We start from the raw sequence: 21,569 nt of genomic DNA on the forward strand, positions 1-21,569 counted from the left end.
GAAAGATTAGATCAACTCTAAATGGTGAACCTGTTTTAAAAAGTAATTGGTCTTGGGGTGCCTGGGTGGCTCAGTCGGTTAAGCGTCTGACTCTTTTTTTTTTTTTAAAGATTTTATTTATTTATTTGACAGAGAGAGACATAGAGAGAGCAGGAACACAAGCAGGGGGAGTGGGAGAGGGAGAAGCAGGCTCCCCGCTGAGCAGAGAGCCCAATGTGGGGCTCGATCCCAGGACCCTGGGATCATGACCTGAGCTGAAGGCAGACGCTTAACGACTGAGCCACCCAGGCGCCCAAGCGTCTGACTCTTGATTTCAGCCCAGGTCATGATCTCAGGGTCATGGGATCGAGGCCCATGTCAGGCTCCATCCTGAGTGTGGAGCCTGCTTGAGATCCTCTCTCTCCCTCTGTTCCCCCCCTCCCCCGCAAAAACACAATTGGTCTTGAAGGCAAATTACTGTCACCAGATTTCAGTCTCCCGAGGTTGCTGGAGAACTACTGTACAGGACAAGGCGTCCTAGTCCAGTCACAAACCTGATCCCATTTCCCCCTTACAATATGGAGCCCATAAAACCTGCCATATCAGGACCATTTCCTAGAAATAGGAACATAATATCCTAAATCTTTTCCCTATTTCTAAATCCAGAAGTTCCTAGAGAAGCAGCCTAACCCACGCAGGATCACTCACCTCCCTTTTAACTCTCTGAGTCCTGAGTGGAATAGGCCTGTTTCCCTGACTGAGCTCGGTTTCCTAGTGGACATGCTCTGTGCCAATGTGTTGGTTAGTTAATAAAATAACCTGAAGTGGGGGGCACCTAGGTGGCTCCCTCAGTTGTCTGCTCAGGTCATGATCTCACCAGGTCAGGGCTCTGGGCTCAGTGGGGAGTCTGCTTGAGATTTTCCCTCTGCCCCTCCCCCCACTCACACGATAGCATGTGCACTCAAATAAGTAAATCTTTAAGATAACCTGAAGAGAAGAGAAGCAGCATTCTCACTCCTACCCTATGGGTCTTTCTAATGGGAACATTGCAGCCCTCCCTTCCCATCTCCGTGTCCTGTAACACTCTGCCTCCTTCTGGGCCAGGGTGAGCTCCTGTTCTGTTCCACACAGAATCACCTTGCCTCAAGTCTCACATCCTGGACTCCATGATACCTAGTAAGGTGCTTAGTGCTCTGAAGAGCTGGTGTCAGGAATGTCTCGGAATCAGCTCTTCAGAAGGCTCACGTTGGCCTCCCTGTTGTGCCCCTGCTTGCTGTGTGGCCCCAAGACGTCATGACCTCTTGTCTTCATCTGGGGATTAAGCGTATTGTGTGTGAGAAAGCAGCCCCTCGGACACCGCTTCCCTGCCTGTTGCATGTTGGCTGGCTTTTCCTCACACCCAGGTATACCAACGGCAAATTTAAGCACTGCTCTTGAAAGCAATCCAGCAAACATTTACACAGAGTGGTGCTAAGTGCTCTGCTTTGTGGAGGGATACAGCCAGACTGGCCCAGTTTCTGTGCCAAGGAGCTTTCGCTCTTGAGAGCTCCTCATTCATCAGCAGGTGGAGGTTGTGCCAACCCTTCTCCCCTCCCAGCATGCTGGGCCCCAGGGAAATACAGAACATCACATAAAGCAGTTCTGTCAGCACGGGCTGCCTCGCAGGGTCAACTCCTTGGAACAACTTGGCAGGAAGAAGAAAGACAAGAAGCTGGCTGACCTTACCACTAGCTTTTTGCCTTCCTTCCAGAAGCTTCAGCCTGTAGCTTGCTTGAGTGCCTGGGAGAACCATGCTTTGCGCTTTGAACTAATCTCCTTGATGGGGAGGGTGGCTGCAAGCTGTGGTGTGAGGGTAATTCTGGCTCCTAGCCATGTTTCACAGACCCAGAGACTGGGGTGGCAAGACAAATTTTTCTGGTATATTCTTTCATTTGGGCCTCCAGTCTCAGACCAAGGAAACACAATCTCAGAGCTTTTCTGGGTAATTAATCTGAGATACAGGGGGAAATCTCTTATGCCAGGGGGATTGTTTTATTTCATCTTTGCCTTTGCAGTGTCTCAGTTATACTTCTGAATGAAACTGGAGTGGACAGAGGGCATTGGTTGTTTTCTCCTTGATCTGGGGCCGAGGGCGTAGGGAGGGCCGGTTGTGCTCACATTGACTGTGCTTGCTAATTGGGAAGGAGTTGGCTGAGGGTCTGGAATCCACAGAGCACCCCTGCGTCTGCCCCCTCCCCGCTAGTCCCGAATCTCTCCTTCATGCCTGTCCGCTCTCTGGTCCGCAGGTGCTGCACCTGTACTGTGACACCTGTTCGGTGCCCATCTGTCGTGAGTGTACGATGGGCCGGCACGGGGGCCACAGCTTCATCTACCTCCAGGAGGCGCTGCAGGACTCGCGGGCACTTACCATCCAGCTGCTGGCTGATGCGCAGCAGGGCCGCCAGGCAATCCAGGTCAGTCCTAACCCGTCCTTCACCTGTTTCCCTTGTTCTTTCTTGCACAGAAAACCTTTCTCGCTGCCTTTCAGATGGCATGTGTAGATTACTGGGCAGGCTCCAGTGCGTGGGAGCATGGAACAATGACCCAAATGAGCTCATGTGACATCCACGCAGCAGTAATCCCTTGGGGGAGGTGGAGGGTTCAGGAAGATGAGAGGGGTGTGGCCGAAGTCGAGAGAGGGTGTGGCCGAAGTCGACTAGCCAGTCAGGGCTTGTCTAGCTGGGCCCCCACCACATCATCTGCCTGTTTCTCATCCGGCCTCTTCCCCAGATACCAAGTGGGCATTAGCATCCCTCAGTCAGGACTGCAGAAGGACTGGGTACTTAACGCTTTCCAGATGGATAACCTCTGCTGTTCAGATTGATTTATCGGTGAAAAATAAGTGAGCAACAGAAGTTTATCGCAGACTCTTCCCTAAGTAATGAAGTCACCTCCTGGTAACTGAGACCCTTGCTTCTGTTGAGTCCCCATCCCTTTGGGGTTAGGAAGGGACACGTGTAACTTTGGGGCATAGAAAAGTTCTTTTACAGCTATGTGATGGCATGCCTGAAATGATTTTAAAATCTTGTCTGGTCCAGGTGACAAGGTTTTAAGAAAGGAAAAAATCATGAGATGTTTTCCTTATCTGGTATGATAAAGCTTGAAAATCAGGAAACATTGCTAATCGTTGAGCAAAAATTGAATGGGAAACCGTTATTTACATTCTTAGAGTATTTGAATAAGTGAATTGTTTAAAAAATAAGATCCTGGGGTGCCTGGGTGGCTCAGTTGGTTAAGCTCAGGTCATGATCCCGGAGTCCCGGGATCGAGCCCCGCATGGGGCTCCCTGCTCAGTGGTGAGTCTGCTTCTCCCTCTCCCACTCCCCCTGCTTGTGCTCTCTCTCTGTCAAATAAATAAATAAATCTTAAAAAAATAATAAGATCCCCTTTTTTTGGATATGAAGAATTGATCATGTGCTCTAAAGAAGGGGCAGAAGGTAAGTTTCTCAGCAGCTATCATATTCCTATGCATGGTATTGAAGTAGTCTCTCTGAAGACTCAGATTATCTGATACTCAACTCATACAGTTAGAGGTTTGAGAGTCTGTGTTTCTGCAGTGACTAATTCTGGCATATTCTTAGGCCAGAGTGGCCTGCTTTCTTTTATATGCCTTCGGAGTGGCTCTTGATTGCTCGTAAATTATTGTTTGCCAGCATCCACACTAGTGCATAGTTCTATTTTATTTCTATTTTGGTGAACTTGTTGTCCCTGTGGATGAAGTGGTTTGTGGCTTCCCTTTTTATCCCACTACCATTAGGACCTGGTCATTTGCCTTACGGTGCTGGTGTCTCCTGGATTCTGGCTGCTGTCAGCATCACCTGGGGGAACTTAAAGACCTGCTGTCTGGGTCCTGCCCCCAGAATGTGGTATTACCTTACCAACTCCTTTCTCTCCTTAGAGATTGAGAACACTCAGGGGTCCTTGAAACATGTTTGAGAGAATTGCTGGTGCTCTCCACTTCCTGGGATCCACCACTCTGGAGACAAAAATGAGTTGTCATAATTTGCTGGAAGCTTAAGGAGAGATCTGTGGTTAAAATGATGAGATGTCAAGGAGGTGGAAATTTGAACTTTATATGGAGAGGAGAGAGAAGTTGACGTGCAGAAGGTTTTGTCTGCAGTGCTTAACTTCCTACAACAAATCTAGTCCGTGTTCACTGAGCGTCTGCTGTGTGAGTAGTGAAAAGAACCTCGGGGGGCGCCTGGGTGGCTCAGTCGGTTGAGCATCCGCCTTCGGCTCAGGTCATGATCTCGGGGTCCTGGGATCGAGCCCCTCATCGGGCTCCCTGCTCAGCAGGGAGTCAGCTTCTCCCTCTCCTTTTGTGTTCTCTCTCCCTCTCTATCAAATAAATAAAATCTTAAAAAAAAAAAAAAAAGAAGAAGAAGAAGAAGAAAGAACCCCAGGATGAAATTCAAATGTGAGTAGGTACTGTGGTGCCTGATGGGCATTTTGGGTGGAGACAAGTGGCAGATGGATATTTGGGCTGAGGTGGAAGGCTCAGTTTGTTAATAATCTATATGGCCACATCCAGGTACACCTGCTGAACATCAACTGCATCAATTGTGAATTGACTTCTTGAAAGTCCTTGTGTAACTAAGTGTGTGGGGCAGGGGAAGGGTACCCTTTTGTGGCTCTTGGTTATAATTCTTTAGAACCTGTACTCTGCTAGTGTTCTGAAGATTGGGGTAGGATTGGCTACCCATTTCTGTCTGAATGTTCTTAACAGGTTCTCAATACATTGACCATTCCTAAGACTATCTGGGGGCCCTCTAATGAAAGTAGAGAGGTTCCTATGTGTTAAGAAGGAAGTCCCCTGGGTGTTGGAAAAAACATTGCCCCTCTTTCCCTCGGAGCTCACTGATGCCAGCGCATGCCTTTGGGGGGGAAGGGAAGTTGAGGTGAAGATTGAGAACAAGTTAGTTTTGCTCAAAAATCATTGCCTGGAGGGGCGCCTGGGTGGCTCAGTCGTTAAGCGTCTGCCTTCGGCTCAGGTCATGATCCCAGGGTCCTGGGATCGAGCCCCGCATTGGGCTCCCTGCTCCGCGGGAAGCCTGCTTCTCTCTCTCTCCTACTCCCCCTGCTTGTGTTCCCTCTCTCGCTGTGTCTCTCTCTGTCAAATAAATAAATAAAATCTTAAAAAAAAAAAAAAAAAAAATCATTGCCTGAAGAGCCAGTTTGTTCCCATGTGAACACTATAAACAAGCTCTGTCCCCAAGGTCAGAAGTAGGTATGACCCACTTTTCATTGTAAGTATTTTGCAGATGGGTAAGATCAGTCAGTTGTGGGTAACTGAAACTGATTGAATGAGAATGGGGAGGAATTTGCATGTGTTCTGTGAATATTTAACTGAACCTCTGCTTTATTAAGGGAGAACACAGTTCTGAAAGCTTCAGGTAGAATTCCTGTCTCAGGGACGCATCTCAAAGCCATTTAAAAAATACTCCTGGAAGACACTGGAAAGAAGAAGTTACTATCTAGCACAGGGCATGCTTTTGTTATTTATATAAAGAGATAATAAGACTTGTGTGTGAATCTACAAGTGTTTTTTCCTTTGTTGGTCATCAAGCAATGGAAAGGATGACAGATACTGAGATTTTGAGAAGTTCCCCACAGGGTAAAGAAGTAACCTTGAAATGCCAGCAAAGGACACTACTCTGGGGGATGGGGTGCATGGTGCTTTGGGCACTTGATTTCTTTTCTTTTCTTTTTTTTTTTAGATTTTATTTACTTATTTGTCATAGAGGGGAGAGAGCGCACACAAGCGGGGGAGCAGCAGGTAGGGGGAGAAGAAGGCTCCCCACTGAGCAAGGAGCCCGATGCGGGGCTTGATCCCAGGACCCTGGGGTCATGACCCGAGCCAAAGGCAGATGCTTAACCGACTGAGCCACCCAGGTGTCCCGAGACACTTGATTTCTTCTTGCAGTTGGTCAAAATGTTAATGAAGTAAACAGCCCAACCACATAATTTTTATGCTGCCATTTAATAGCTTTTATATTAAAGAATGCAGCAGATGGTATGAAGACTGATTTTTTTTTTTTTTTAAAGATTTTATTTATTTATTTGACAGAGAGAGAGGGAACACAAGCAGGGGGAGTGGGAGAGGGAGAAGCAGGCTTCCCGCGGAGCAGGGAGCCCAGTGCGGGGCTCGATCCCAGGACTCTGGGATCATGACCTTAGCCGAAGGCAGACGACTAACAACTGAGCCACCCAGGCGCCCCATGATTTCTGTTCTTAATATGAATACTGAAGAAGGAAGGAGGAACACAGTCAATTACCATAAAATTTGGGGGAGCAGTAAGTTATTTTAAAATATACATATAATTTGTGCCACCCCTCCCCTTTTTTTTTTAAATCAATCCATTTAAACCAAAATACAGAATGATTCTGATCATGGGGTAGGAAGAGATTTTGATTTCTTTTACAAGGAACATTTAGATCACATTTAAATCGCAAGTTTGATTTGGACGTCATTGGTCCAAGAAACTGTCTTCAACTTGTTCATTTATTCTTAATAGTATTACTAAATAAACGAGTCACTCGGGAGCTTTTAAATATTGCTTGTTTGTACTGGCAAATTGGCAGATCCAAGAAACAGAAATAGGCTTTATTTTTTGCTAGTAACTTAAGACATCAAACGAAATAAGAGGTGTTAAAGGCATAGATTTAATAGGTTTAAATTCTGATAGCAAATACCAGAATAAAAACCTAACTAGGTTAAAAGATTATTACATGAAAAGGAAGGGGACCAGTATTTAAAAAAAAAGAGAAACCCAAACTGAAGGTAGATATATGTTAAATACCTAAAGGCAGGAAAGCATTCTAAGATTAGAAGTGATACAAAAAACATGTGCATTTTTTTTCAAATTTTTAAGCAATCTCTACACCCAACACTGGGCTTAAACTCAGGAACCCGAGATCAAGAATCTCATGCTCTTCTGACTACAGCCAGCCAGGAGCCCCAAGAATTTGTGTATATTAAAAGGAGAGCAACTGGGGCACCTGGATGGCTCAGTTGGTTAAGCACCTGACTCTTGATCTCAGCTCAGGTCTTGATCTCAGTGTTGTGGGTTCGAGCCCAGCGTGGAGCCTACTTTAAAGAAAAAAAAAAAAAAAGGAAAACAACTAGAAGAGAAATAGTTACTCCGAGAAGATCATAATAGGTAAGTACAACTTTTTAAAAGAAAGGCACAAACAGGTGAAGGAATGAAAGAGATGGAGATACCTTCCAAAGGGACAATCCAGCCACTTATTGCAAACATACAGAAGTATATTCAGCCTGAGCAGTAAATCAATTAAAATGACACCAGAGTACTATTTTGGATAAGGAGCAAAGTATGTACACCACACTTAATCTTTGTGGGTGGGAGAACATGTTTTGAACAATATCCAGAGCTTTAAATGTGGAAGGAACTTATTTCCAAGGCCATGACCTTTATCCTGAAGGTATGGATTGCACCCGTATGAATGGTCAGCAATAGGAGTTGGGGTTTTTTAGCCCCTTAATATTTATAGAATGTTTGTGATCACATTACAAAACGGTGTTAACTAAAATTAGCAGACCCTGAAGTTGCTTCAAGAAAAATTACTTAAAATAAGTAAACAATGCATAAAAAGATTATGGGAGGAAGTAGAAATAGGCCAAAATATAAATAGTGGTGTTTTGTTTTTGTTTTTGTTTTTTTTAAAAGATTTTATTTATCTATTTGACAGAGACAGAGATAGCGACAGCAGGAACACAAGCAGGGGGAGTGGGAGAGGGAGAAGCAGGCTTCCCGCCAAGCAGGGAGCCCGGTGCGGGGCTCGATCCCAGGACCCTGGGATCATGACCTGAGCCAAAGGCAGACGCTTAACGACTGAGCCACCCAGGCGCCCCTAAATAGTGGTGTTTTACTGATTATGGTGGGACTGAGGCAAAATTTTTTCAGCTTTCTTGAGGAAAATTGATAGACAATGAACGGCATATATTTAAAGCATACCAACATAACGTTCAACACGTATTTCACCCATGAAAACATTACCATAGTCAAGGTTAGGAACATGTCCATCACTTCCTAACATCCTTCATTCTGTTTCCATGTCCCCAAGCAATCATTCAACCGCTTTCTGTCATAGTTTAAGAATTTTCTTCCGTTTTCATCAGGTAGAAGACGAATTTAGCCATAAGTAACAGGCTTTCACTCTGCTCCTAAATATGGTGGCTTAAATATGCAACGTTTTAATCTGTCCTGTTTAAAAAACTTAGTCTGGAGATACTGATAGTCACTGGAGAATCCTTCAGCTTTACCCCACTGTACAGAGGTGTTGACATTCATCCCTATGGCCACAAATGGCTGCCAGAACTCAAGATAATACATCTATATTCTGGACCATTGGAAGGAAACCGACATTTTCTGGCCTTTTATAAGATTTCCCAGAAGGCTTGCACAACACTTCTGTCCATTGTCCAAAATCCAGTCTCACACATCAGTTGCAGGGGAGTTTGGTTTATTTGTTTTTCCTTCCAATTTTTTATTTAAATTCTAGTTAGTTGGGGTACCTGGGTGGCTCAGTCAGTTAAGTGTCTGCCTTTAGCTCAGGCCATGATCTCAGGGTCCTGGGAATGAGTCCCGCATCGGGCTCCCTGATCAGCGGGAAGTCTGCTTCTCCCTCTCCCTTTGACCCTCCCCCCTGCTTGTGCTTTCACTTGCTCTCTCCGTCTCTCTCAATTGAATAAATAAAAAATAAATTCCACTTAGTTAACATACGGGATAATATTAGTTTCCGGTTTAGAATTTAGTGATTCATCACTTACAACACCCAGTGCTCATCACGAGTGTCTTCCTTAATCCCCATCACCCATCTATCCCATCCTCTCAGCCACCTCCCCTCCAGTAACCCTCAGTTTGTTCTCTATAGTTTAGAGTCTGTTTCTTGGTTTGCCTCTTTTTTGTCCCCACTATGTTCATCTGTTTTGTTTCTTAAATTCCACGTGTGAGTGAAGTCCTACAGTATTTGTCTTTCTCTGACTGGCTTATTTCACTTGGCATAATACACTTTAGCTCCATCCACATCGTTGCAAATGGCAAGATTTCGTTCTTTTTGATGGCTGAGTAATATTCCTCTGTGTATATGTGTGTGTGTCTGTGTATCACATCTTTATCCATTCATCAATTGATGGACATTTGGGCTCTTTTCATAGTTTGGCTATTGTTGATAATGCTGCTATATATACCTCAGGGTGCATGTATCCCTTCGAATCAGTGTTTTTTTATCCTTTAGGTAAATACCTGCTAGTTCAGTTGCCAGGTCATAAGGTAGTTCTATTTTTAACTTTTTGAGGAACCTCCATACTGTTTTCCAGAACGGCTGCACCAGTTTACATTCCCACCAACAGTGTAAGAGGGTTCCCGTTTCTTTGCATCCTCGCTAACATCTGTTGTTTCCTGTGTTGTTAATTTTAGTCATTTGCAGGGGAGTTTTTGTCCAAGTGCACTATAGCCTTAAATAAGGTAGACCTTTCTGTTACTTTTCATCTGATATTAGTAGAAAGTCAGTAGTCATGGTAAGGGTGACTAGTCCTTTAGTGAACTTAAGTTGCCTGCGTGGTTAAAAAAGGAAACATTAGCCCTTTACATATTAAACAAAAGTGATAGATACTGTACCATGTAGCACAAAAATTAGGAGGACTGAGCTTGATGACTAAGCAAAATTTAAAATTTTGTAAATTAAAATGTAAGTTCATCTAGACTTTCTGGACTACTTTGGTTCCCTAACTTCTGTTTTTGTTCGATCCCTTTAATAGACCATGTAACCTGCAGGAACTCCTTGCCATGATGGAAAGTTGACCACAAGGAATGCTGAGAATGCCTACTATTTTATATAAATTTATATAAACTAGCCCAGAAAGTAGATCAAGAAAACGTTGTTTTTTGTTTTTTAAATTACAAATTACTGTTACAGATATGGAAATGGAAGAACAAAATTTAGTTGTTGTGCCCAAGATCCCAGATCTCATTAACCACAGGCCTTCTGTTTTTGTCAGTAAGAATTAGTGGTTCCTGTTTACCAAGGGCACCGAAACCGGCACTTTCTGTAAATAATGCCTGAGGTTTGGGTGTCATTCTTTCCATTTTGCAGAGAGAAAACTTTGCTTGAAAGAGATTAAGTAACCCTCCAGAAGTCACACTAACAATGAGTAGAGGAATTGCAGTTTGAACCCAAAACTGATGGTCACCTCTCATTTGGGAGGCAGCTGTGCCCCTGCGTACCCTCCCTTCTCATGCATTTGCAAACAATATAAACAAATGTGATGAAAAATGGTTCAAGAATTTTAATACATCATGACCTAATTATTATTTTTCCCATGCCGTCTTAATTAGGATCCTTGGTTGCAGTTGAATGAAAGGAGATGAATAGTCTCAGGTGACTGGGTAGGAGAAAATATGGATGGATCAGGCTTCAGGTGTCCAGGGACTCAGACCTTGATGCCAGCACTCTGTCACTTAGCTCTGCCTCTCTCCATGGTGACCTCATTCTTGCTGTTGAACATGGTTGGCATGCATGGGCATCTCTTCAGTCTTGCACTGTTCCAGCAAGCCATCCTCAGGGAAAGAGGGAGTTTCCTTTCTCCTCTCCTCTTCCCTTTTGGGGTGGAGGGAGAGGTTGGAACCTCCATTTGTAAAATTTCAGGGTAGGGCCCTTGATGGCTTGGCGTCCTTCATTCCTCCTTGGGCACCATGCCTGGATGGTAGTGAAGCGTCCTCTGGACCAAATGAATATGCATGAAACGTCCCAAAAGTAAAGGCCACTAGCCACACCAAATCTGCAGGCAGATTTAAGTTCTTACCAACTTTACACCACCTTTAATGAGTATCAGTGACCTTTTACAATATATCTGAACTCTACAACTTGGGACTTGTGTGTTTTCATTTCCTTTTACCAGCTTTTGTTTAGAAAAAACTTCTGGGAGCTCCATTCCCTTTCTTCAACCAGAGACATTTATCCATTATTAAATTACAAGTGTCAGATGTAAGTTGACTGTGAACCACAGTTTCTAAGTTATAACTCTGAGAGACTGACTACTTGCCTATATTTAGCTTGAGAGTCTTAGTTCTAGAGAAAACACCCTGAAGTAAATTCTCCCAATTAATTCTATTTAGTCCTGTAAAAAGAATTTACCATGATGAGGGTCTAGAGTTACTGACAACAAAGGAAGCCTGAGAGATGTTTGTAGTGTACCTCATCAGTGTTTTAAGGGTGACCAGTCTTCCTGGAAGTATAACTTTTGGCCACTTTCGTAATTAGAGCTTTTCATAAGGTGCCCTGATCCCCTGGGTTGGGGGAGATACCCATAATCAAGATCAAGAATATAGTTGCTCTCCGCATAAAGAGAGCCTTGATTATTTCAGTCACACTTAAGACACCATTGATTGTAATATGCACATTTATTTTATATACACCTAACAAAGGAAAAAGCCCATTGACAGTTTTAAGATGAATCATAGTTTCAAAGGTATTAAATGTGATAAAATTACACTTTAGAGTGAACTACAGTAGTTCCCATATTGGGTTTTGTGGTCTGTGAGTTTATGCGTGACATTTGCATTCTGTCATCTTCTGCCTATCAGGACACTTTTCTTTTCCTTTTTTATTCCAATTCATCTGACGAGAGAGAGAGAGAGAGAGAGAGAGAGAGAGAGAGAGAGAGAGTGCGCGCATGCATGCACACAAGCAGGGGGAGCGGCAGAGGGAGAGGGACAAGCAGACTTCCCGCTGAGTGGTTTGCCGGATGCAGGGCTCCATCCAGGACCCTGAGCTGAAGTCAGAAGCTTAACTGACTGAACCACCTAGGCACCCCTATCAGAACACTTTCAGTAGCAGTCATCTGGCCGCCCCAGTTTCCCCTAGCAGACATCATTAATCTCTTTCTGTGCTCTTTCCTATGAAACCCAGGTGGCCTCCACCTCCCCTGTACTGAGTGGCCAGTACTCAGCACTCAGCTGGCATGCACTGATTGGCCTGCCCAGATTGAGACCCTCAGTTTTCAGATGTTTATTGGATCTGTTAACATCTAAAAGATAATTTTCCCCTCAAGCCCCATGCTTATTGGGTAATTTTTTATTATCCGTCCTTACTGTAAATTGAATGTTTCTGTTTTTGAAATTTATTCAGCCCTTTTACCTACTGTTGTTTCCCCACCCCACCTGCAAATGCCCTGTTTAGATAATGGGAACTAGTTTAGCAGGTCCTGGTCTGTGCATCTTGGAATGCAGTGCTTCACAGGACTGTGTATGATTCGGAAAAGAAAGCTCTATTTTTTGTCTCTACACATAGGGCTTTCTGACTCTCAACCCTAGGAATGATCCTATCTGTGCACACTTGGGGATCCCTCAAATTACAGTAAGGGCTTTGTACCCTTTCTACCTGATTGAAAAATTGAAGAAACAGTTCTTGTCCTAGAACAGGAATTCCAGGCCTAAGGGCCTGCTAGAGACCTGGCAGGAAAGATGGAGGGAGCAGGCCTGCTAGGAGACAGTAGGGGGGGAGGTGAGTAGACAGACATTCGCTATGTAAACCCACTTGCTACACAGAGGGGGTGGGGGTGGTCACTGCGCTCTCCTGCCAGTTCTTGCCCTGTAGGAATGTAGGCCTGTTACTTCCATTTCTTCTGTTTTTTATGGAAATCAGTTGGGTAAGTAATACGGCATTGGTATAAATAGAAAGCATTTTGCCACCTCTGCTTTCCATTGAGGAAGCTAAGAAATAAACGGACAAAGGCTGGGTTGCCTCTGTCACGTATTGACTCGGACACCCGCTGGTGCTCATTAATGCCGACACATCTGAAGACGGGATGTGTGGGTTACTAAGTTCTCTCCATCGTGACCGACCCTTTCACACGCTTGCCATGTGGTGCTGGGTCGCAGCACTTCCAACCACAAATCCGGACGTTGGGAAAGGGGACTTCCTTCTTCCGTTTGACTTCCTGTTCTCAGCAGCAGCAGTTTGTCACCCAGCAGCAGAGGGTTAGCTCCAGTTCCCAGCTTCGGCCGCTTCCAGAATGAGCTGGGCATGCCCCTGGTCCCTACCTGTAACCCCTACTCTCCTCTCTTTGTTCTCCTGGCCCAAGGGTGGTCGCTGCCGACTGCAGGCACGGTCTGTCTGTCATCCTCTGTGTGCCCTTTGCCCTGGCAGTTCTCAGTAACTGTTCAACCCCATTTTCTACGTTCAGTTATCTCTGTTTAAATATCTAGCGAGATTTCCCAGCTTCTTAATCAACCCCGACCACCTGGGACGTTTGGAATCTGCCAAGTCCATCATGAGACCTGCTTATATGCATTTACTGATGGGTCAGTCTAATTTTTTTTATCTTTTGGTAATTTGGATAGTTCCATCTACTTCAATTTGTTGGCTACTCTTTCCTAGGGCTGCTATAACAAATTACTATAAACTGGTGACTTAAATAATAGGAATTTATTCTCACATAGTTCTGGGGGCTGGACGCCCAAAATAAAGGTGTCAGCCGGGCTGTGCTCTCTGAAGGCTGTAGGGAAGAATCTTGCCCTTCTCTTTCCAAGCTTCTGGTAGTTGCCAGCAATCCTTGGTTTTCCTCGGCTTGTTACACCTACATCACTCCTAATTTCTGCCTCTGCCTTCATGTGGTCTTCTTTCTGCATGCCTGTCTTCACATGGCCTTAAGTGATTTTCAGTCACTGGATTTAGGACTCGACTCTAGTCTAGTATGACCTCCTCTTAACTAATCAGCCTGAATGTGGGGGAGACAATATTTAACCCAATATAGTTACCTACTGCTTTGATGGATATGGTTATGGCCGTAGACGTTAGCAATGTAAATTATGTAGAGATTGTTCCTGCTACAACCCAGTGGCGAAGTATCAGGACTATGTACCTATAACCCCCACATAGTGTGCTCTGTAATGACGCTTGGGACAGGGTAGTAAAGGTGGAACAGAAATACTATGGGAAGGTGTTCTTCACTGCCAGTTCAGGAAGATAGTGGCATCTGAGCTGGGTTTTTGAAATTTAGGGTGAATTTGGAAGAGAAGGCATTCCAGGCCATGGATAGTCCATGAGCATTCTCGATCAGCCCAAGTGCCACCTCTGATCTTCAGGCCTCACAGGGATTGGGGCAGAGAATGCCACAGCAGCCATGGGTGGTTTGGGGGCAGCTGCAATGTGTGTGTGACTTTCATGCCATTGGCGTGTCTTGTAGACTGAGAGGATGAAGGGGGGTCCCCAGTTGTAAGTGACAAAATGAGTCACAGCTGTTGAATGAAAGCATACTCGTACAAATAAGGCTGCTCATGTACTGTTTGATTCCATTTCTGTGAACTATCCAGAATAGACAGCAGTGTAGAGACCAAGCAGATTATGGTTGCCATGGGGGAGTAGGAGGGGAGATGGAGAAAAACTGCCTAATGGGTATGGAAGCTTCCTTTTGACGATGGAAGTGTTCGCAGCTAGGTGGTTGTGATGCTTAGACAATATGGAATGTGCTAAATGTCAGTAATGGTACACTTTATGTTCTACCTATTTTACCACAATTTAAAAAGCAAAATGGGTCAGGAAGCGTGCGTAGGCCTTGGTACATGACCGTACCTGCATGACAGGAGCTAGGTGGGATGAAGGGAAAGGATGCCTGTGGTCTTACTGCAAGTGTTTCTCAGCTGAGCACTGTTGATGATGTTTTACTCTATGAGCTGCTGTGCTGAGCTCCTTCCATGTATTATCTTGTCTTTTCCTCCTATTGGCCGAGGTTGCGGAAGGCCAGGCACTTGTCTGGGGCCTTGCAAATAGTAGGACGTGGAGCTAGGGTTTGAAGCTGGGTTACCCGACTCCTAGGATGACTGTCCAGCCTGCTTTTCCCAAGATGGCCTCAGCTGTAGATGTGCTCCACATGCTGGAAACTCTTGGTCCAGGGCACACTCAGGGTTGGTCACCCGTGAGCGATTCCTGAGCCCAGACCAGGCTCCAAACTCTGCGTGCTTCTCTAGGCCCCTCTTGATGTGGGACATAATAACACCCTTAGACCTGTTGCACCATCAGCAGTTTGGAATCCCTGATTTAATACCTCAGTATCTCAAAGAAATCCTTGTGGCTTTTCAAGACACATCATGTAATATTGATGAAAACACTGGGCCTTCTGTCTTGATTAATTTTTTATGAACAATAATACGTCTGATTAAACTGCTGGTTTACCAAGGGCTGGTCGTACAGAGTGGGGTGTGTGGTGGTGCAGGGATGGTCTGGCAAGCGGACTGACCACAGGGCACGGCGTGCGTGGTTTCTGTGGCAGATCAGACAGTATCCCCAGTGTCCCTTGGGGATGTGAGCTGTGCTGCTGACGACGTGACAGGAACATGATGGCTACCTGCTGGCCTGCAGGGCTGGTGCACCTTGACCTGAGCGCTGTGCCAGCCTGCCGGGTTTTCCCACGTGGCCAGGAAGGCCAGAAAGTCTGTGGGAGCTGGTTCGTGTGCTGGTCCGGTCCTCGTTCCCGCTTTTCGGCTTGGACCCAACTACACTGGTTTCACTGTGTCGGAGTAGCTCTTAAGAGTGCTGACGTTGACCATGTAGGTGCCATTTCCCATAGGAAGGAACCCAGCGCTTGCCACGGCCCCTTCGGCTACGTGTCAGACAGGTGCCGTGCTCCCCTTGCGTGCCTGCTTTCTTTCCGGGGAAGTGGATCAATCAAGTGGTCTCGGGGGCCCAGGGTGGTAGCTCTTCGGGTTTGCGACAAGCAGACTTAAATGTTTCGCTTGAGGAGTGGAGGTCCTTCTAACGCCATGAGCTTGCTCTTGCTTTTCCAGCTGAGCATCGAGCAGGCCCAGACTGTGGCGGAGCAGGTAGAGATGAAGGCAAAGGTGGTACAGTCGGAGGTCAAAGCCGTGACGGCAAGGCACAAGAAGGCCCTGGAGGAGCGGGAGTGCGAGCTGTTGTGGAAGGTAAGGAGTGCTGCCCACCCCCATCCCAGGCCTCCTTGGCCGGCCAGCAGTTTTCCGGTGAACTGCAGCAAAACCACGAGGATTCTCAGGTCAGATCCCAGATCCCAGCTCAGAGTGGAGAACACTTGGAGGTTTTCCATGAAGTATGTTGGCAGAAAGATGCAGGGCTCCCTGTACCATTGTGGGTGCCATCTGAGCACTAAAGCCACAAGAAGCCTCCTCGGGAGGAGTCAGGTACCCAGGACTGGAAGGAGCCTCACGTTTTATGTTGTGCACACTCAGGGAGACAGAAGGGGGCGCAGTCGAGACTATTGTTAGGAAAAGCAGGCTGCTGGGAAGTATCCTTATTTTTTGGTGTCCTGCCTGGATGCACTTCCTGCCCCCTTGTGGAAAACCATTAGGGAGGGCAGTGAGCGAATGCCCTTTCAAATTCTGTTGCAGCAGGAAAGAGTGCTGAGCAGGCTGGTGTGCTGTTTAGACAAATCAGCTGGAAAGATGACTTTCCCCACCCAAGTCCTCATCCCAACATTTTCTACTCTGGTCTTTACCACCTGCCTCAGGAAGAGGGGAGAATATGCCTGTGAATGGGCCAGTACCTCAAGTCAGTTCAGCTCCAAGATTACATTCTCTTAATGCGTGAATAAGACCATACACATAGCTCATTAAAAAGGGTGCACTTGGGTGTGTGCATGCTCGTTTTAATCATCTGAACTATGCGAAGGTAGAGATGGGGTCTCCATTTCTGAAAGTGATCCTCACCAATCACTATGCCCTAAAATGTTCTGGAAAGCTGTGTTGGGTTTTGCTTTGCATTTTCCATTTAGTTAGCACATAACTAACTGCTTTCTGCCTTTGCTGACCTCTCAAGGAATATGGCTCAGTTACCTTTTGACGAGAAGAGAACGATCCTTGGCTAGAAAAATTCTTTAAGATTTAATTCAGCATGTATTTTATGCAGGCACCTTTGCAGGCCTGACGTGGTTTCCAGACACTCACATGCCCCCGTGGTCTGCCAGGCTCATGCCACCCACGAATGTTAATTATAACTGAAAGGGGCCCACCTCATGCAACCTGAGAGCTCCCTGGTGAGCTCCCTGGTGAACTCTGCCACAAACTTGCTCTTCTGGATTTGCTGATGAAAAGGCCTTTGTGCAGAGGAGTTTCTGCAGATCTCACCTTAGGTACCCTCCCTCCTGTGAGGCCAACTCCTGTCCTCTCCCTAAAGGAAGTTCTCTTTCAGGGGGCATGGGAAGCAAGTTTTTAGTCTTGGAGAAGCAAATTTGGAAGAAGAGTCCGTCTCTCTGTGTAATATACTTTGTTTCTACATTTCTAAAAACTTGTTCTCAGATAACCTCCAGAATATGCATGCTCATTCTGGACACACCTCAGTCCCATTTGTCTTTACTTTTTATTATGGTACCTCGCCCTAAATCCTGTGGGAGTCCCACTCTCTTTTACTAATTACTGACTTTTCTGCCCCTCCCAGCAAAGCTTTCCTGCCAGTTTCTGCCCTGCCACGTCCTTGTTACACATCTTTTTTCTTGCACTCCCCATTACTGAAGATATTTGAGTGCCGGGTGACCCAGTTTTGGGTATCTAGATGCACTTCTTCATGCTTGTGGCTTACAGATTTCCAGTGGACTTGGCGACCTCGTGGGATTAGCTGCAACCACCTAGTTGAGGAATCCAGACCAAAGCCCAGAGGTTTGGCCCAATGCAAAAACCAAAGGACAAAGCTTCTCTTTGATCTGTCCCCACGTGGGCCCCTCTACACATATGTGTCTTGCTTCCAGAGTGGCCAGATGGAAAGGCATGAATGGGTCAAAAATCACATCATCACCCCCCTTCCCGAGGGAGAATCTGACTGAAATCCAGGCCTCCCCAACAGTGGAGCCATATTCTGAAATAGACTTTCTAGCGTTCTGATTAGTAGAGCCCTCAGGGGTCCTGGTTCTCTCTACATGATGGCATGAATCAGCTAGGTGACTCATTTATCCCCTTCACAGGGAAATCACTTCGAATTGGAGGTCTTTTACTGATTTAATGCACAAGAATGGATAAGTGGCTCTGTTTCATTGGTCACACACAATCCCACATTCCCAAATCATGGGTTTCAGAACCTCAGAGGCAGAATTATTTTAGCAGGTCAGAATTCAGGTTTCTGTATTACAACAATTTAGATTGAGAGGGCTCCTCTGGAAATACTAGAGGCCAGTGGTTTCCAAGGACTTACTATCTCCAAATTTGGGGTGTGTGTGGCCTTTCAGGCTCCCTGTGAAGACAGAAAACCACGAAGAGGACTATGGGATGTGTGGCAGGCCAGGGGGGTACAGGTTGTAATCTTGAATTAGGTTCTCAACAAATCCCTTCACTCTCTCCACACATAGTCTGTCTTCCTTCCCCCTCCCCCTTCTCTCTCTCTCGGAGTGGAGAGTGGGGCAAGGCAGGGATGGTAGAGTGGAGGAGAAATCACTGAAGAGATTGCAGGCTCTGTAGCTATGCTGAAAATTCAGCCCTTTGGGAGTGTAAGACCGGCCTTGTGCTCTAGTCCCCTGGGAAGTCCTGCTGGTGAGGGCCTCGTTCTCGACCTGTCATTACACACCTCCAGTGCCTGGCACAAAGCAGGTGCTCAGTAAACATTTGTTATATGGCTGTGCTTAGCTTTTATATTTTATTTCTAAGTGACAGGAATAATAAAAGAACTCCCTCTATCCTTCACCTAGATTTACTGATTATTTACATTTTGCCCCATTTTCACCCTACTCTGTATGTGATTGGCGTGTTGGAGACAGGATGCCTCTTCCCCCGAACACTTCTCTGTTTATTTCCTCTGAGCGAGGGCAGTCTCGTCCATCATCAGTTACTCAGAAGCAGGAAGTGCAGTCCTGATAGTGCGCTGGTGCCTACTCCCTCGGTCCCTGGTCAGTGTGCACCAGCACTGGCTTTCATAGCAGCAGGAGCCTGCGCTGCAAGTCGTCGTCCTGTTTGCAGTCATCTCTTGTAATTGGCACAGTTCCTCAGCCTCCCTTTGTCCTTGGATCTTTGCCGTTTTTGGAGAGCACAGACCAGTGGTTTCTGTGGGCTCTCCCTCACCTCCTCGGGGTGGGTCTGCCCTCGTGATCCGTGTGATCCATGTCGGGTGGTATGTTGGGTTTTTTTTTTTTTTTTTTTTTTTTTGCTTGCTTCAAAGCCTCTGTCCTCTCTCCCTGCTCTCACCTTTCCAGGTAGAGAAGATCCGCCAGGTGAAAGCCAAGTCCCTGTACCTGCAGGTGGAGAAGCTGCGGCAGAGCCTCAACAAGCTCGAGAGCACCATCAGTGCCGTCCAGCAGGTCCTGGAGGAGGGCCGGGCGCTGGATGTCCTGCTGGCCCGGGACCGCATGCTGGCCCAGGTGCAGGAGCTGAAGACTGTGCGCAGCTTCCTGCAGCCCCAGGAAGACGACCGCATCATGTTCACACCACCCGACCAGGCCCTGTACCTCGCCATCAAGTCCTTCGGCTTCGTCAGCAGCGGGGCCTTTGCGCCGCTCACCAAGGCCACGGGCGATGGCCTCAAGAGGGCCCTCCAGGGTAAGGTGGCCTCCTTCACCGTTATTGGCTACGACCATGATGGGGAGCCTCGCCTCTCAGGGGGCGACCTGATGTCAGCTGTGGTCCTGGGCCCCGATGGCAACCTATTTGGTGCCGAGGTGAGCGACCAGCAGAATGGGACTTATGTGGTGAGCTACCGGCCGCAGCTGGAGGGTGAGCACCTGGTGTCTGTCACCATGTGCAACCAGCACATCGAGAACAGCCCCTTCAAGGTGGTGGTCAAGTCGGGCCGCAGCTACGTGGGCATCGGGCTCCCGGGCCTGAGCTTCGGCAGCGAGGGCGACAGCGACGGCAAGCTCTGCCGCCCCTGGGGCGTGAGTGTGGACAAGGAGGGCTACATCGTTGTGGCTGACCGCAGCAACAACCGCATCCAGGTGTTCAAGCCGTGTGGCGCCTTCCACCACAAATTCGGCACCCTGGGCTCCCGACCCGGACAGTTTGACCGGCCAGCCGGTGTGGCCTGCGACGCCTCCCGCAGGATCGTGGTGGCCGACAAGGACAATCATCGCATCCAGGTCTTCACGTTCGAGGGCCAGTTCCTGCTCAAGTTTGGCGAGAAGGGAACCAAAAACGGGCAGTTCAACTACCCTTGGGACGTGGCGGTGAACTCTGAGGGCAAGATCCTGGTCTCTGACACCCGCAACCACCGGATCCAGCTGTTCGGTCCCGATGGCATCTTCCTGAATAAGTACGGCTTCGAGGGGGCTCTCTGGAAGCACTTTGACTCCCCCCGGGGTGTGGCCTTCAACCACGAGGGCCACTTGGTGGTCACTGACTTCAACAACCATAGGCTCCTGGTCATCCACCCCGACTGCCAGTCTGCGCGCTTCCTGGGCTCCGAGGGCACTGGCAACGGGCAGTTCCTGCGCCCACAGGGTGTGGCCGTGGACCAAGAGGGGCGCATCATTGTGGCCGATTCCAGGAACCACCGGGTGCAGATGTTCGAGTCCAATGGCAGCTTCCTGTGCAAGTTTGGCGCCCAAGGCAGTGGCTTTGGGCAGATGGACCGCCCCTCTGGCATCGCTGTCACCCCCGATGGGATGATCGTGGTGGTGGACTTTGGCAACAATCGGATCCTCATCTTCTAATCACGTTCTCTAGGCTTCCGTGTTTGGGCTGTGCGTGCGTCTCTCTCTCTCTCTCTCTCTCTCTCTCTCTCTCTCTCTCTCTCCTTTTGAATTTCAAAGAAAAAACAGTCTCAGGGAAATTTCTTTTTTTCTTTTGTTTAAAGAGAACAAGAAGAGTACAACATTGCTTAAGTCCTACCTCATCTTTATTTTTTTACAGATGAATGTACTTATCTTTTCTGCAGGGATTGAGCCTGTGACGTGATAATTTCTATCTACCTCATAAATCTTTACATTTCCTTCTCCAGCAGGCCCTCTGCCCACCTCCCCACCCTCACTCAGTGGAATTCACGTTCCTCTCTGACCCTTTGTGGGGCGTGATATGCACAAGCCTGGCGTCTCTGTGGCTGGGGGGGGCACTGGATGGGTGGTGGGGTGTATTCTGTAGATTGAGCCAAGGAAACATGAAAGAACTACTAAGTAAAAAAAAAAAAACTATAAAATGTGGGAAAATAAGATTTAAAATGCTGAATTATAGAGTATTTGTGTTCTGGAGAATACTGTGTTTATGGGATTAGATTGTGTTGTGATCTTGATCTTTTTAGGAAATCTTTTTTTTTTTTTAAATGCTGCAACAGAGAACTTTTCTGTGTTCTCCTTTAATACCTCAGTGTGTATCATCCTGTTCAGCATCTTTTCTTATTCTTAGAAGATATGGATGTGGCTGTGGCTTGCTAGCCAAGAAAAGCAGACTATTCTATTCATGTTTTAGGGTATGTAATCTTTGCTTCTTTTAAGGGATGGTGTGTGTGTGTGTGTGTGTGTGTCTGTGTGTGTCTGTGTGTGTCTGTCTGAGTGTCTGAGCCATCTTATACCAGAATAGTAAAGCTGAAGATCATATACCACCACCCAAAGAAACTTTCCTTCTCACACTTTGGTTTCTAAAAAATAGATG

The 21,569-nt window shown here is 46.8% G+C and overlaps 1 protein-coding gene across 1 annotated transcript in view; it reads left to right on the top strand.

The window, feature by feature from the left end:
• The window catches only part of TRIM71 (tripartite motif containing 71), a 65,125-nt gene extending 44,459 nt beyond the window's left edge, over positions 1-20,666 (top strand). Inside the window, exons 2-4 of the mRNA XM_032409064.1 lie at positions 2,265-2,432; positions 15,825-15,959; positions 19,184-20,666. Coding sequence (XP_032264955.1) covers positions 2,265-2,432; positions 15,825-15,959; positions 19,184-20,635 — 1,755 coding nt within the window. The 3' untranslated portion in view covers positions 20,636-20,666. The remainder of the gene's footprint in view (positions 1-2,264; positions 2,433-15,824; positions 15,960-19,183) is intronic.
• Positions 20,667-21,569: the final 903 nt, after the last annotated feature.

Source organism: Phoca vitulina, unplaced genomic scaffold (assembly GCF_004348235.1).
Source record: "Phoca vitulina isolate PV1807 unplaced genomic scaffold, GSC_HSeal_1.0 scaffold10, whole genome shotgun sequence".
NCBI lineage: Eukaryota > Metazoa > Chordata > Mammalia > Carnivora > Phocidae > Phoca > Phoca vitulina.